Genomic DNA, 16,740 nt, shown 5'->3' on the forward strand with positions numbered 1-16,740 from the left:
TGCACACGACATTAGCCAACATGGAAAAGCAGGTTGTTCTGACCTCATGTCATCATCCATCTTCACTGGGGACTGGGCCACTGGGTATTTTGTTTTTCCCTAAGTCATAACTAGTGTACCTCAACGTTTAATAGAATTCATCCCCTCTTACTCCATGAAGGGACCATCATTTGTTGAAAGTTGCTAGAAATACAGCCGGGCACAGTGGCTCACGCCTGTAATCCCAGCACTTTGGGAGGCTGAGGCGGGTGGATTACAAGGTCAGGAGATCGAGACCATCCTGGTTAATATGGTGAAACCCCGTCTCTAGTAAACATAGAAAAAGTTAGCTAGGCGCTGTGGCGGGCGCCTGTAGTCCCAGCTACTCAGGAGGCTGAGGCAGGAGAATGGCGTGAACCCGGGAGGCGGAGCTTGCAGTGAGCTGAGATGGCACCACTGCACTCCAGCCTGGGCGACAGCGAGACTCCATCTCAAAAAAATAAAAAAATAAGTAAAAAAAGGAAAGTTGCTAGAAATTATAAATACCTTTGAAACCTTCAATTGGTTGTGACGTGTCCCTTTATTTTACATTTTGTATCAGTGTCCTCAAAGTCAAGTCAGTCCAATGTCTTCAAGGAAAGCGAGTGCCCAGAGTCATGACAAGGAATGGAGAAACTCATCAGCTGGAGATCTGGGTCTCGCCAACAGGGCAATTTCTGGACTTTTCAGAAACACTGAGAATCCGAGAGTTTCAAAGGATTTATTTGATTTCCCCACATGATCACAACCATGGTTTTACATTGATAGAGTCTGTTACCACTGACAAACAGAATGCAGATGAACACAAACGCACTCCTTCCCTCCCACAGGTACACAGTGGGGGTGCCAGGTTTCTTGTGAGGGAGGTGTCCCTTGAAGTCTCCGAACAGTCTGGGGATTCAGGACCTGATTCTAATTGCTTCAAACAACTCGGAGGCCAAAGTTATCTCCCAAGAGGAGACGCATGCTGTGTGCAGTCTCAATGTGACCGCACACAGACGGGCGACGCGGATGGTCTGAGTGGAGGGCAGGCCCCCTCCCCCTTGTCCTGTGCTCAGCGCCCCCACCTCACCCTGCTCAGTGTAGCCATGCTGCCTTGACTATTGTTGTTATATAAAATACAAATGCACTCGTTTCTCAGGCAGGAAGGGTGATACTTTACAAGGAGAACTATAAGACTGTGCGTGCTTACCTGCGGGCACAGAGCTTCCCGTGGAGCTGAGTCAACACCCAGCATCAGCTGTGAACATCTGCTGTCTTTTCAGCTCATTGTTAAGAAAAACAAGAGGCTCGTGCCGCATGCAGTGTGTGAGGGAAACATCACTCTGCACTGGATGCTGAAGACATTTTTAAGCAAGATGTGCACATCATATTAGGATGAACTTTATTTTTACATTGTTGTACAATTCATTGGTAAACTTAAAAAAATACAAATACATGATTTGATTGTTGTCCCAGGAAAGACTTTTGTCACATTGCCAGCTGTTTCCCTCAGCGTCTCCTGTTCATGTCAGCAATTCTGTATGTAACTACAATAGTTTGTGTGACTTGAGAAAGGTGTGCCAAGGGCGTCCTCGCAGTGAGAAGGGACCAGGCAGACATCCTGAGGCCCTCGGCCTCCTTCTGCCTCCCCTCCTGTGGGACGTGATGACAGGACCCCGAAGCTATGGCTGTAACAGGTGGGGATCGAGAGGGGACAGTCCCATGAAAGACACACGGGGACACAGCTCACTGGGAGCTTCCGCTTCCCAAACAAGATGTGGGCAGCATGACTCCAGCCTCCAGAATCCAACAATGTATCTTCCACAAACTTTTGATAAGCTTGCAAATAAAACAGGATGAAACCTTACTGGCCTGAAGGAGCACACAGTGTGGCTGGAAACCCCATGAGGGGCTCAGTGGGCTCCAGCAGGTCCTTATGCAAGGCCCAGGCCTGCTGCCCAGCACAGCTCCAGAACACACCCAGGACAGTGCCAGAGGCTGGCAGCCCGAGGCTGTGGAGCTTGCAGGATGGTGATGGAGAGGGAGAGTTTCTGGAAAGCCCCTCCTGGGGTTTACTGTCTGTTCCTATTCATTAGTGCTGCCCTTCAGAAAGAGCAGTTCTATGCCAAATGGCCTGAATCTTTCTGGAACAACCTGAAGGTTACAGTGAGACTCTCTCCCCTTGGCACAGAAGAGGGCGAGAAAAGCTGACATACTCAATATGTGATCGCTTTACTTCAACAATGCGTCTACGGTCACACCAATACATTTTGCAAATGTACAATCCGCAGAGCACGGCCTCACAGCTGACACCGGATGACATGCAGCAGTTTAACGCTTCCAGGTCAGAACAACCTCCTCAAAACTGCGAGACAAAGAGTGCTTTAGGAACTAAGCCTGGCTTTTAGAAAAGACCCAAGAATTGAGGAGTCGGGGACACCAGGGCGCTTCCCCCACAGCCTAGCCTGGCCCAATCACATGCTCCCAGCTGTTTCTTTCTGAGCAGACACCAAAGAAAGAAATGCCACACCGATGGGAGGACACAGGTGGGCAGGTTAAAGTCACACTTAATTTTAAAAAGGCTAAACTCTAGATTGCTGTATTTGCTCTCTGTGGAGATTAACAAAGTGCTTGGTTTGCAGATTTGCTGGTACGGTGATCTCAATGATATGAGCGAGGGGAGGGATGTGAGGAGGGAAATCAGCAAAACCCTGGCCAGCCAGCCAGCCAAGGTGACATACAGCCAGAGGGGGCTCCCCTCTCCTCCTGCCGTCCGGCCACGGCTCACCACGCTGTCCACCGAGCACGCGGCCCCACGGCCCGCAGAGTCAGGCGTGAGCTTCGCCCTTTCTGAAAGGGCCTCCGCCTGGACAGGTACCGGGGGGCAGTCCTCGGGTCCCATGGCTTAGGAGCACAGCACTGACGGCTGCAGTGGCTCGAAAGGCTGAAACTACAAAGTATGGCCCGTGGGTGACTCGGGCACAGACCCGCCACGTGCAGCATCTGGCCCGCGGAGCGCATGGTGTCACCACAACACAGAAGCAACAAGAGCACAGCTGAGAGTCATGTGATGCCCTGGCAGCTCACTGGACCATGGGAAGGCAGCGGGGGCTCCGCCGGGCACTCGTCGGCTGGGGTCACACGGGCCACGGTGATGACACAAGGGTTCTGCTAGCACATGGCTACATGGAATTACGATGATCACTGCTACCACTCAGAAAACAAAACAGGAGACACACACACCGCCCTGGGTTGCTAAACGCTAAAGTCAACCTTCAGGTTCGAGAGTGGTTCCTGGTGAAAACACTCTCTGAGGGCTTCGGCCTGGTGTGGGTTGGAGGCGGGATGAGGAAGTTATGGTGTTGGGGAGACGAGGATGAGAGCTGGTCACTTTCATGTTGGAGATGAACACTTCTGCCGTGTATGGGTGCCCCTCTCGGAGGACTCTGAATGAGTGTGCATTAAATCATATGCGCGTAAAAGAAACATGGATCATGGAGATTCACAGTTATCGCAGCCATTAAAGTGTCTAAGAATCTGTGTAACCAATGTCCTAAGACAACCAGCTCATAACCAGCTGTCCTGAGTTGCTACTGTAGAGTGTACTGCAGTTTAGCTATTTGCTTACCTGAAATAACAGAGCATTATAATACTATTTATGATAGTATTCTGTTAATAAAATAAGGATTTATACAAAGCAATACTGGACTTTTTAAACAGTTAGATGCTATGTTACTTGGCACAGTTAGTAATGATTGTGTAAAGATTTTAGCCAGTCCTAGAGGGACTTCTTTGTATGAAAATATGAAGTATCTGAATTTGTTCCTAGCATTTAGGGTTTGGTCTACTGTCTCACACACCCAGCTAAGGTACTGTCTTCCTACTAGGTAAGTGGAGCTCCTTGTAAGGTGGGTATTGCTAATGTTGTGGACTGAAACGCCTGCCTTTCACACACAAGTACTACCTATACAGTATATATATATATATATTTATATATTTATATATTTATATTATATAAAGTTTACTTACGTATTTTCATCAACCATATCAGGTCTACTTAATTTTTTGCCCATTGTCAATAAAAGAGCAATAATGCAGCAAGTTTTGGGGTTTGTTTTGTCTCTGTTTTTGTATCTCATTTCTTCGTTTTCTAGGTTGGGTTTTCACAGGCATGTAAATTAGGGCACAGGGAGCTGAGAGCTGGAGTGGGGGAGGCAGTTCAACATCTACTTGGCTGGCGGCACCATTTCAAGGCTGATGGTGTCTGAGGCCCACCCATCCCTCAGACTGAGGTGAGCGGAGCTCGGGGTGCCAACACTAAATTAAATCTGGACCTTTGTTCCACACAACACAGCCCTATGGGCTCCTGGGGCTCCAGTTGGGCCGTGAGGGGAAGAGGGGAGAGATGGCAACAGAAGCGCCCCGGGTTTGGTGTGCGGCTGGCGACCCCCGGGCGTGCCCTGTGTGGTGTGCAGCTGTTTCAGGGAACCTGGGACACCTGCCCAGGCTGTCTACACAATTGTGCTGATGCCGCTGGGTTTGGCCTTGCTGCTGGTGGGGGGCGGCGGGGCAGGGGGCTGCCCGTGGTGGTGCGCTGTGTGCCCCATGTGGGCCGAGGACAGCGGCGGGTGGCCGTGGGCGTGGGCCCCGTAGGCTGGGTGCCCCCCGTGGGGGCCGTGGTGGTACTGGTGTGCGTGCTGGATGTGCTGGGGCGGGTGGTGGTGGTGGTGGTGGTGGTAGGGGGGTGGGTTCTGCTGCATGTGGCAGTACTGGGTGTGATGCCCATGCACAGGGGCCTGCGGCAGCCCCTCTGGGGGCCCCAGGTGGTGGCCAGCCATGGAGTGCTGCAGGTGGGGCAGGACCACCGGTGGGTGAGGGGGTGGTGGGGCTGGGGCTGAGGGCAGGTGGGCCTGGGGAGGGGGCTTCCCTCTCTTGCTCCCGAATAAGGAGCCCAGGAGGGAAGATGAGTTGGGCATAGTCTGGTGTGGGCGAGATGGACACTCTCGTGTTGATGTAGCTCTCCGGCGCATGTGAGGACTGCTAATGATGGACCCCTAAAAAGGAAATTCATAGAAATCAAAATTAAAAGATCTTCAAGCACTTAGGTCAGAATGTTTTTTTTTTTTTTTTTTAATGTAAAAATTCACCCACTGACTGCTAAGCTTTAGTTCAACTTGCTGGCCAGAGGGTGGGGCTGAGTGCAGCTGGCCTGGGCCCCACCTCCTCTCACTATAGTGCAGGGCAGTTGGGGGTGACTGGCCTTGACCAAAGTAGGGGGTGAGGGCAGGGGAGGGGCCCGCCTCTCTGACTGCCACAGCAGAAGTAGGACTTCCAGTCTCATTCTGACAAGTACTTTGGCCCTGGCAGCAGCCTGAGGTTTCAGATAGGAACCCCTGGGTTGGGGTGTCTGTGCGCTATGTGTGGCAAGTGCAGAGGGGCTGGTGTGCCTGGAAGAGGAGCTCTGCTCTTGCTGAAACAGGGCCCTCAGCTCTCCTGCTCCGCCCATGTGGGTCCTGAGGTCTCGGGAGAGGTGGTGACAGGGACAGGTGGGGCTCAGAAACCTTGTCCTCTGGGGGAATGGGCTGCCTAGGCATTTCACTGCAGCTGCCTACTGCAAACCAAATAAGGAAAAAGAAAGAAACAGAAAAAGATCTGCAAGCTGAGGTAGAGATGTGAACAGTAACACAGAGATGGCTGGAGGATGAGTGAAATATCATGAAATCCACACTGAATTTCTCTTTCTCTCAAGACACTCCTCCTCCCACAAGCTAAGCAATTCCATGGTGTCCTGCCGCAGACACACAGCAATCAAACTCCAAGAAGAAAGCGATGGGGATGGGTGGGCGTGGAAGTCAAGGGTTCAGCAAAAACATCCAACAGCAAGTGTGGAGGATGAGTGGGAGCCGGGTGGCCCGGGCGGGGGTGCCGGAAGCTGGGGATGGTCAACCATGCTCAAGGACCACAGGTGATGGGGTTAAGCAGAAACCAAAACACAAAATTCAGAACCACCCCCACTGTTCAGTCCAAAACAAGCGGTGAGAGGCATGGATGTTTCTAGGCACACAGGAGAAGCTGACATGCACAGGGTCCCAGGCAGGCAGGGAGGGAGCGGGTGTCTGCGTCTCTGTGCAGTAGGGGAAGGAAGAGCAAAAAAACAAAAACCAAAACAAAAACAAAAAAACAAAAACAAAAAAAAAAAAAAACCCAAAAAACAAACAAACAAAAAAAAACCAGGACAACAGATATGAACTGAGGACTGGGGAAGGCGACACAGGACAGCCAGCTGGACGGAGGCGCTTCCTACTTACTTCCACATTGCTCTCTAGCGATCCCGCACTGCTGCGACGCCCTCGCTTCCCTGCCCAGAACATGCAATACCAGAAGTTAGACGCGGACATGAGGCTGGGGGCGCTGCCTGCCTGGCGCCACGCTGCTGCCACGGAGCCTGCACCCCTGCTGGGAGCAGGCACAGGTGCCGGGCCCACCTGCCCGCAGGAGCCAGGTGTGAGGGGTCAGAGGAGGGGCTCAGTGGGGAAGCCAGCAGCAGTGCAGGAATGAATTTTCAAAATAAAGTTTTTGAAAAGCAAAAAAAAAAAATTTTTTTTTTTTTTTTTTTAAAACCAGCCCCTATTTTATACTCCTTCTCCTGGACCAGCAGTCTGTTGAGAGGGGCCCTGGGGCTGAGGCATGTGTACAGGTGGGCCCGATGCCTCTAACTCGTGTGTTCACCCCTGACTCGGGTGAATGGGGAGGGGCGAGGGCAGCTTCTCCACGGCCACAAACAGCATGGCAGGTCCTGCATGCCCACCTTCAGTGACTGCCATATATATGTGTATATCCGCACACACACATATATGCCCCCACCTCCTCGGCAGGACGAGCACTGAGGGTGAAGAGGAAACACCTTCATACCCCCGCTTCCTCCCGGCTGCCCGCAGGAGCTCAGTTTTGGTTTGTGCAGTGCCCTGGCCAGGGGCAGGAGACAGGGTTGGGGGCTGCTGGAAACCACTTTCCAGCTTGGGATTCCTCTGCTTGGCACCATTCCCCAAGGGGCCACAAAGCCTTCCCTAAGCCAGGAGGTCTCTGCCAGCATCTTCGTCGTGCCCCAGTGCAGGGCACACAGTAGGCACTCGGTGTGCGGGGTCCGTCGAAGCAAGGCCGGGTCGTCCTCTTGGCTCCGGGTGCCTAGGGCCCAGCCCGGCCCTGCCCAGCCGCCACAGTCCTTCCTGTGGACTTCTCCGTGGATTTTTGAAGAACACCAAGCCTGGAGCATGACAGGGGCCTGGCCTTAGGGGCCAGCCTGGGCTCTGGGAGTGGGGATGGGAAGAGGGAGGAACAGCCCTCCCCACTTGACATTCTTGAAGCTTCCATTTGGGCAGCATTGGCATGTGTTGAGCACCGTGCTGGACAGGTCAACCCTATACGTGTCACTGTGTCTGTGTCAGAGAGGGGGCCGCTGAGGCCCAATTCTCACAGGCAGCAGGGTTCACACCCAGACCTGCGCACCCGGCCGCCTCTAAGGCTGGATAACTTGGCCACGCTGCCTTCAGAGCTGGACCCCAGGCCTGGTTGGGCCCAGGACCCTAGGAGAAGGAAGCAACTGCTGGGCCTCCCCACTGTGCCCTGTCCCCAGCCTCTGGGAAAGTTACTGCACCTCCCAGCTAGCCCAGGGCCACCAGCCAGTGACAGGTGGAGGGAGTGCTGTGGGCTTCAAGCCTCCCCGTGCCCTCTGAGTGTGCTGGGCTGTGCTTTGGCATGGCTTCAGCCTGGGCATCGCCACACAGACTCAGGGGAGTCCAGTCCCTCTGCCTTGCCTGCTGACCCCAAACCGGAGGTCCAGGTGGGAGGGGGTCAGCAGAAGGCCTTGGGTGGCTCTGGCTTGTGTGATGTGGCCCTCAGAGACCACTATTGGGAAAGAGCCACACGGCACATCAGGGCAAGAGGGCTTGACACCAGTTGCTGAGGACCTAGGACAGTGAAGTAGGACCCTGGCCCTAATTCTCAGCCAGAAGAAAGAGGAGGCTCACATTTCCTCATTTTTCAGCCAGTGTGGGAAGAGAGGCTGACCTTTCTTCCCTTCCTGCCCAACACAGTGGTCCAGGGACATGAAGCAAAGTAGAGTCCAGCCTCCCAGGACATGGCCTCCCTCCTCCACTCCCCGCTTGGGTGGTCACGGCCATCAGACACTCAGGACACTGTGGCGCCATGTGGAAATGTGGAGGGACAGAGCGCCACTGTCTCTAGGGTTTTCAAATCAGCTCTCTAGCCCACTCCTCTAAGGCCTGGGACTCCTCTGGCTGACTAAAAACCAGGGGCAGAGGGGAGATGGCCTCCCCTGCCTGTATCTGGCAACTCCTTTTGGCCAGCCTATAGCTTCTGACACGACCTGGGCCAGGCCTGAAGGCTGGGGTTGGGGGTCCACACAGTGTCCCCACCTGGAGTTAAACACGGTCCTCCTTACCCTGCTCAACTTGGGCGAACACTTAGGAGTTCTTTATTTGGCTGTTTTGGAGTGATGCTGAGTGTCTTACAATCCACTTTCTCAATGTCTCAGGTCAGCAAGAGATGCAGGGTGATCCCAGGGCTCCCTCTGTGCTGAATCCCAGAGCCCTGTGCTCACAGGTACACCCACAACCATAACTGCCCATAGCAATCCGTGCAGACATCCCATGCATATGCAGCCTCCCACACCTGCCCAGGTTCACAGGCTGATGAAGTCAGGCAGGCCAGAATAGTGGCTCACGCCACATGTGTGCGGATCAGGCCAAGCCAGCCCTGGGCAGGGTCTGGAGGGACTTGGAACCATTTTTCTTGAAGGGCTCCCAGGATGGTTCTTCACAACTTTTGCAGCTTCCTCAGAGTCAGGGCAGGACGTCACGTGGCAGTACTCTCCCGCCCACCGGATACTCGTCCTGTGACCCTCAACAATGCTGTAGCCGAGCTGGTGCATTGCTCAGTGTCAATGACCACAACAGAAACGATAGCTACGCACATTTGGCCGGCGCTGCCTGAGCCAGGCATACCTGAAAGGCTTTCCATGCATTGACTCCCTCGCTGCAGCTGGGGAAACAGGCCCATAGGGTCTGAGAGCTAGAGAGGGCAGGCGGAGGTGAGGGATGGGCTCAGGCTGTCTGACTCTGGCATCTGCGTGCTGCAGCATGTTCTCTGCTGGGCCTGACATGGTGGGGAGGGATGTGGCCAGGGCAAGAGGAAGCACCACCCTCTCTGGGCCCTGGCCCGCTTCACACATGGCAGGGGTGCTGCTCTGTCCACCCACCACTGCTGGCTGTCACTGCTCCCCTGGAACAGGGCATGGAGACTGTTGCAGGCAGGTCCTCTCCGTAAGGACTCAGAGCTGGGCAGCTTGGCCAGGGAGGGGCAGGAGGGCCGCTGGGGGCCACTGGTCAATGTCCACCACCACTCGGTTGATCCCTGTTCCCACAGTCCTTGCTGGGTCCTTGGTCTCGGGTCAGCAGGGCTCTTGTGCCGCTGGAATGAGGACCGGGTGGGGAGTCTTGGCCCAAGGAAGACCAGGGCTGAGACACCAGGCAATGCACTGCGGTAGGGCCGGTGCTAGCCCCTTCCCTCTAACTCTTGGCATGATAGAGGCTTCTGGAGGCTCCTGAGGATGGGTTCCTTCGGGCACCATCTACGGCTACTTCATCAGTCCCCTGGCTTCATGTCTGTGGTATGTCCTCTCCTGGATGGATGTCGAGTACAGACCTGGGACAGCTGCTCTCAAGGTTTCCTGCTTCGGGAGCAGTGACGTGCCAACCATGGAGGGGACACTGTCCTGCGGGCCTGCCTCTTCCACAAGCTCATCGTGGTGTTTCGGGCTCAGTGCTATAAGGGCTGTCTGTAGTGAGTGAGGTGGGGCCATGCTGCTGCTGGGGAGCTTGCAGCCCCGACCTGGTCCAGAGCATGACATCTGACCTCTCCCGCTGCCAGCCCTGCCCCTCCCAGGAAGGCTGCCAGCACCCGCCTGTCCCGATGGGAGATCACAGGTGGCCTGTCCCCAGCCTGGGGTCTCGGCAGCTGCCTGGACTCAAATCCCACCTCACTTCACCTCCAAACTTTTCTGGGTACAGGGGGGGTCTCTGAGATCTGTTCCTGCTTTTGTTTCAATGATAGGCCCAGGGCGGGGTCTCAGTCCCTATTGTCCTTCTGAGCTCAGAAATTGTCCTTCTGAGCTCCTAAATGACAACAGCAATCGTCACACTACATGAAAGCAGCTAGCTCTGGGCTCACCCTTCACATGAACGTGGGCCCGGCATGTGGCTGTCCGACCCCCAAGCTCTGGCAGAGGGTGGACGGCTGGGGTCCTGATCTCTGGGCCCCGGGGTGGATGGGGCTCAAGGGCCTCAGTTCTGGCAGAACCGCTGCTGCCTGAGAAGGGCTGGATAGCTTCATCAGGGGAGGGAGAGGGCAGGGCCCGCCACACTGCACAAACTCAAACAGAGGTCCCGGCCCACAGCCTGCAGAGGCCCAAAGCAGTCCAGTGACATTTAGCTGTGTTTCACAAGGCCACTGGGAAAACCAGTGGTTCTCAACCAGGGGTGATTCTGCCCCCCAGGGGACACCTGGCAATTTCTGGAGACATCAGTGACTGTCGTGACAGGGAAGATGTTACCGGCAACCAGTAGTAGAGGCCAGGAATGAGGGTAAATATCTTGCCAAGCCCCAGATGGCTGCCCAGCAAGGAGTCACTGGGCTCAAAATGTCAATCAAGCCGAGGTTGAGAAGCCCTGGGTTCAACCTTCATGCTGGCAACTGGCAATGAATTTCTGATTTTTTTTACTATGGCAAATAATAATAATAATAATAATAATAATAATAATAATAATAATGACAAAACGAAAACAAAGGAAAAAATCCAACTTAAAAAAAAGGGCAGACTCCAAAGGGCCTGAGAGGGATTTAGCTGAGGGGAGGCAAGGCTGCTGACGGGCAGGTGCAGGAGGGAGTCCTGAGGCGGGGCAGGTGGGGCAGGCAACCCCAGGAAGGGGGTCTTCCCAAAACAGGCACACCAGGCTCCTAGGGCAGACCTGCGCGGGACAAGCTGGGCCACTGCAGCCCCAGGCAGCCCCCAGGGCCCTTTCCAGGAGAAGCTCACTGACTGGTGGACAGACTGTTGGGCTGAGGGTGGGTGTGATACCCTCCCGTACACTCCTTGAGCAGCAACACAGGCTGCAGCGGCAAGAGCAGGCACCCACCGGCCGGCCCGTGCCTCTTGTTTCTCCTGCTCCAAGAGGGAGAGGCTGGGCCAAGGCTGCTGGCAAAAGCCCCTGAGCCTTGCTGCTCACAGTGCCCCACCCCCAGGAATGCAGGCGGTTTCAGGGGTGCTGCTTGCTTGGGGGTGAAATAGCTGGCAGCAAATTGAACACACACAGAAACAAAGAAACAACCACAACATGACAGTTCCCAGCAGGGCTTTCCCGGGCCGGAGCCAGCCCTGGCCGCCGCTCAGTGGCCTCTGCGCTGGACGAGGCCCGGGTTTCCCAGGAGAGGAGGCCCCGGAGGGAAAGCAAGACCGGGGACAGTGGGCAAGGGGGCGCCAGACAGCTTGGAGGGTTCCGCGCAAGTTCATTCATCAGCATGAAGCACAGGGACGCGGCCGCACAGAGCACGGGACACAGCCGCCGGCTCACTCCGGGCTAGAGCGACTTCCCAAATCAATAAACGAGTAAATAAAACCCCTGGAAGAAGAAAGGGAAAATGGGGACGACTTCCCCAGCTAATTCGTATACAATGCCTTTCTTTTTCACAATTTGGTCCTGATTTCCTGCGTCTTTTTGGGATGCCCTTTCTGTGCTGTCAGACGCTGCTCTGCTTTGGGGGAGGTCAGGGGAAATGCCACACTGGCCTCGCCGCAGGCCTCGCCCCGCGTGATGCATGCCCCGAATGCAGACGCCCTGCCTCGGTCTTGCATGCGCTGGTCTAGGAAGGTGGTTCTAGGCCAAGCTCTTACCAGCTTCCGAGAGGTCCCGCAGGGAGCTACTGAGGGCGCTGCGCTTGAGGCCCTCGCCGCTGGCGTAGCTGTCGTCCAGGCAGGCCCGGCTCAGTGTTCCATTGCCCGACTCCTTTTTGAGGCTGGAGCACTGGGACATGCTGGGCCGCACAACACCTTTCTGCTTCTCAAGCTCCGCTGGAACAGAGAGGGTGAGGGGCCTGATGAGAGGAGCACAGCCTAGAGTGGGCGGGAGACGGGGCCTTCTGTTTGGAGCTAGCACTGTCCTGAGCCACCATCTGCCTTGAATGGGGAAGGGCTGTTTCTGGGAAAGAGGGTGTGACGGCCACTCTGGACAAAAGAGCAGAAAGGAGATCTCAGGAGGAAGGCTAGAGAGGCCAGAGGGCCTTGTGACCTGCAGGAATGACAGTCATCTTCCAGGCTCGGGGGTGGACAGGGAGGCACAGACTTGCCTAGGTCTGGGAGATGAGCAAGGATTAGCCAGGGCCTTCCACAGAGGGAGCAGCAGTAGGGAGTCCCATGTGCCTCCAGGGAGTAGACCTGCAGCCAAGGATGGCCTTGGCTGTGTGACCCATCAGTGGGTTGAGCCTGATGCAGAAGACGACGAGGTACAGAAAGGCCAGCTGGGAACTCTGCAGGCTCTTGTGCATGGGGTGACCAGAGAGCCAGAGTCTTTTGCTGGACATATGACAGGCAACAGGTAGGGCGGGTCCTAGATTGGACCCCCTCTGTGCCTCCTACAGCCTGGGCACACAGACTGCCCCATCACGTGGCCATAGGGAAGGTCAGAAAAGACTGAGGGACATCTCGTCTCTGTGGGCTCAGAAGAAGTCACTGCCCTGACATGGGGAGGCAAGTGCCAGTGTCCAGCAAGTTTCGGCCTTCTGTCCACAAGCCCTGGTACTCACACTCTATCCTGTGCTTCTCCATCTCTTGGACTTCCGCAATGGACTCCCGCAGGTCATCGGTGAATTTCTTCCGGTCTTGAGGGTTAGGGGCGTTGAAGTTTATTAACACTTTGATGTCTGCTCCGGGGACAGATGAAGTGAGCCGGATGCCATTGGGGTAGTCTGCAAAAGGGAAGGAGAGGGGAGGAGGCCCACAGGTCTCAGTGTGTTCTCTGCAACCTCCTCTCTGGTCAGGTAACAATGGTAGGGCTGAGCTGTGCGTGAGCCTGGGATAAGTGCCCGGAGTCCAGCCTCCGCAGCGGCAGGCTGCAGGGGTACAGAGCAACCTCATCTCCTAACTTGGGAAAGATGGTCTGTGTTGCTCCACATGTGACTTGGGGACAAAAGTGGCTGAGCTCACAGGAGGCTGCTGGGGCCACCATTCTTCCCCAACCTTAAGGTCGTGGAGACCAGGCCCTTGACTTCCAGGTCCTTGGGCACACTGCCAGGTGCTGAATCCTGGAGGAGGACAGAGGTTGCGTCCTGAGAAGGGTGGGGGTCTTCTCTAATCATTTCAGTTCTGGACAACAGTGAGGGCCATATTATCCCGAATGGCCTGTGGCCCACAACTCCCATGGGGTGCACTATGGGCACTCCACAGCCAAGGAACCCTGTGCCCAGACCTTCCTGGTGCCACCTCCTGGCTTTCAGGGTCCCTGGGGCTTTGATCTCCTGGCAGCGCTGCTCCTGCAGTGGGAGCCACTGACAAAGCATCAGGCACTGGGTGCTTGAAGGTTCCTGGACCAAGCACCAATCTGACCTTGGCTCAGACCAGGTGGGCCAGGTGGACCTGTGGGCAGCTGCAGAGTGCCCCTGTGTGCATATGTATGCACATGTGTGTACATGCAGCCCTAAACTGTCACGTGGGAACATGTGCCTAGTGATGCCAAACCTTCTGATTTTCACAATATCTACATTTTGATGTGGAGACTGGTTCAGCAAATTTTTTAAAAAATATGCAAACCATATAAAACGTAACTGAGCTGGGCCTGCCTCCAAGGCTGCCAGTTTGAGATCCCTGGCATGACAGCATCTCCTATAGAAGCTGCAGGCTTAGCTCTTGCCAGCACCCGGCGTCCAGGATCGAAGGCCAAGCCCTGGGACCACAGACATGATCCAGGTGCAGCCTCTGTCCTGACGGTCCACAGTGGTCCTGGCCCCCTGCTGGGAGCTTTGCTGCCAGGATCTCACTAAGTTCCCACCCCAGCCCTGGGGGGCAGGGGTCAATGACACCATCTCAGAGAGTGGGCTACTGCTGGTCAGGACAATGTGGGGATGGCACTGGTCTCCCCTGGGACCAAGGTAAGGCATGACTTGCAGCCTGCAATGGACAGGAATGGCAGGAGGTGGGGAGGCGGCCAGGGCAGGCACACCGTGCTCCTTGTTGGGCGCGTGGGGAGCAGGGCATACAGGGAGTGCAGGGGCTCCTGCCGGGCTGTCCCTGGTCCCACTGAAGACAGAAGGGGGCAGTGAGCCCCAGATCTAGGCACAAGGCCTGTGGTTTTGGATGGTCCAGCTGCGGGTCCCTGACACTGTTCTCACCTGCAGATGGAAGGCTGATTAGACAGACAGTGACGCCTAGTTCTGAGAGGACAAGGGACACCTACTGCTCAAGCAGGGACACTCAGCTTCTTTCCCTAGGACACTCCAGGTGGCCCCTTGCTCCCCAGCCCAGGAGGACTGGCTCAGCCTCCAACAAGGAAGGGACAAAGGAGGGGGAAGAGAAGCTGTGGAGAGCGAAAGGAGCAAGGTAAAATGGAAGCCAGTGGGGTGCTGCAGGTGTGAGCCCCCCAAACTCCCAAGCCCCCAGGCCTTACCCAGTGCCTTCCAGCAGGACATCAAAATTAACCCTTGCAAAGCACTGTGTTCCGGCAGGTATGATGGGGGCCCTGTGGTAGGCACTACTTTACGACCCAGGAAACAGAGGCCAGAGGGGTTGCAGAGCCAGGCCACACAGCAGTTGAGCCAGAACTGGGATCTGACCCAGGCTGAGGGGCTCAGCTCTTCACTTCCATGGACACTTGGGGGTTGCTGTTGCCTGTGTCCTGGGCCATGTTTGCACATCACCTATACGATTTAATGTTTTTCTGTCAACATTTTATTTAAATAAATGTATTTCTGCCATAAATTTAAAAATCTTATCACTGCAAGAAGTGAAGTACTAGTAATTACATCAGGCTCAACTGACTGATGGGTCTGTTGAGGGTCTGTGCCTACTGCTCACCAGAGCTCCTAGCTGCAATCTGCTCTCTGGGTATAAAACAAGGGTGAGTGTAGAAGCCCCCACAGGGTTCTGTCCTCGAAGCAGCCAGGAGAAAGAGCGTAAGCTGGGACGTGCGCTCTTCCAGGCAGGCCCTGGGGCAGACTTACACTGGTTCTCGAAGAGCAGGACCTGCATGCCGTACAAGGAGAAGGACTGTCGGAAGCTGTACGTCACCGAGTTCTTCTTCTTCTGGAAGATCTTGGTGACCTGGAAGCAGCCAGAGACAGAGCTGAGCTGCAGTGCCTCGGGGGGCAGTGACTATGTGCAACCTCTGGCCAGAGGACCCTCCTGGAGTTCAAAATCAGGAGGACAGGGACAAATCCACGTGGGTGGAGGGCATGGCCTTCCACTCCAAGACTCGGATGACGGTTCCTGTCCCTGCAACCCCGATGCCATCTTGGCTAGCAACAAAGTCCCACAACCTGGCACAGAGGCAGTAGGCACTTCACAGTACGGAGCCTCCTCAAGTGCCTTCTCACAGCCACGTGAGGTGTACACACCTGAGGCTTGGTACCTTGAGGGGCAAGAATGGACAGGTGGTGCTCAGCAGTGCTGACCTTGAGAAGAAGCCATGGCTTCCTCTCTCGGGAACAGCTAGAGTGTGAAGCTATGCCTGGTGGGCCAGCAGGGAGACTGGCCCGTGGGCTAGTGATGTGATCCCTGAACCCCTGCTGGCCCGCCACGGTCCTTGGCTGCTATCCTGGTCTGCAGTAAGGAAAGGAACTTTCCAGTGTGGCAGCCAAAGGCTGGGCTGGGAGGGGAGAGGGGAGCTCACACCTCCCCGGTCTCCAGGGCATGCCAAGCACCATGTAAGGGTCTTACGTCCAGGACCTCACTGGACCCCTGCCACCTTCTGAGAGATTCATCTTACAGAGGAGGAAACTGAGGCTCAGAGATGTGAAGGGATTCGCTCAAGGTCAGGAGTTCTTCATAAAGGATTTGAACCTACAGGTCTGATTTCAACATCAGTGGTCACAGAAGGGTAGCCAGTCTTCATACCCAATCAAGAACATGGGCATCTTTGGCAAGAAAGCCCATGGCATGGTATAGAAATCCAAAGGACAAACTCTCCCTTCTCTCTGCAGTGGGCACTTCTGCCCCCATCTGGCCAGCATCCATGTCACCTTTTCTTCTGGCAAGAGCTCCCCAGTTTCCTTTTGGGGAAACCTCTAGCCTTTGTTTCCTTCAGTCCATAGGTCTTGAGGGGACCAGCTCAGGGTTCCAGGAGGTGGGGCCTGGGACCCAGGCCTAGCCAATCAGAAAGCGCTGCACCTGCCTGGCCCAGAGTGGCTTAGGGAGGGATGTGCAGCAACAAGGACTAACTCTGCAACCTCTGCTCAGTCTAAGAAGAGAATTCTACAGTTGCTCAGCGGACAGGATCAGGTCTGGAGCTGCTGGGGCCACATTCCCCTCCTGGACAGAGCCTGCCTGAGGAAGGGGCCTGCCCAAGGAAGCGTCACACAAGGTACAGGTGCAGACAGCACACAGGAGTGCTGCTGACGTTGGCAGAGGCTCTGGAAAGAGCTGGCACTAAAGCCAAAGATCCCACTCTGGACCTGTAC

General features: G+C 55.3%; 1 protein-coding gene across 10 annotated transcripts in view; it reads right to left on the bottom strand.

The window, feature by feature from the left end:
• Positions 1-725: 725 nt before the first annotated feature.
• IQSEC1 (IQ motif and Sec7 domain ArfGEF 1) overlaps positions 726-16,740 on the bottom strand; it is a 396,118-nt gene continuing 380,103 nt past the window's right edge. For 5 of the 10 annotated variants that reach the window (XM_033210757.1, XM_033210761.1, XM_033210766.1 and 2 more), the window contains 5 exons: positions 15,286-15,385; positions 12,877-13,038; positions 11,969-12,145; positions 6,309-6,358; positions 726-5,054 (listed from right to left, as the gene is read on the bottom strand). In XM_033210757.1, the coding sequence (XP_033066648.1) occupies positions 4,512-5,054; positions 6,309-6,358; positions 11,969-12,145; positions 12,877-13,038; positions 15,286-15,385 (1,032 nt within the window). In that variant the 3' untranslated portion in view covers positions 726-4,511. The remainder of the gene's footprint in view (positions 5,055-6,308; positions 6,359-11,968; positions 12,146-12,876; positions 13,039-15,285; positions 15,386-16,740) is intronic. The other 5 variants (XM_033210759.1, XM_033210758.1, XM_033210763.1 and 2 more) reach the window with 2 other exon arrangements.

Source organism: Trachypithecus francoisi, unplaced genomic scaffold (assembly GCF_009764315.1).
Source record: "Trachypithecus francoisi isolate TF-2019V2 unplaced genomic scaffold, Tfra_2.0 Lachesis_group0, whole genome shotgun sequence".
Taxonomy (NCBI): domain Eukaryota; kingdom Metazoa; phylum Chordata; class Mammalia; order Primates; family Cercopithecidae; genus Trachypithecus; species Trachypithecus francoisi.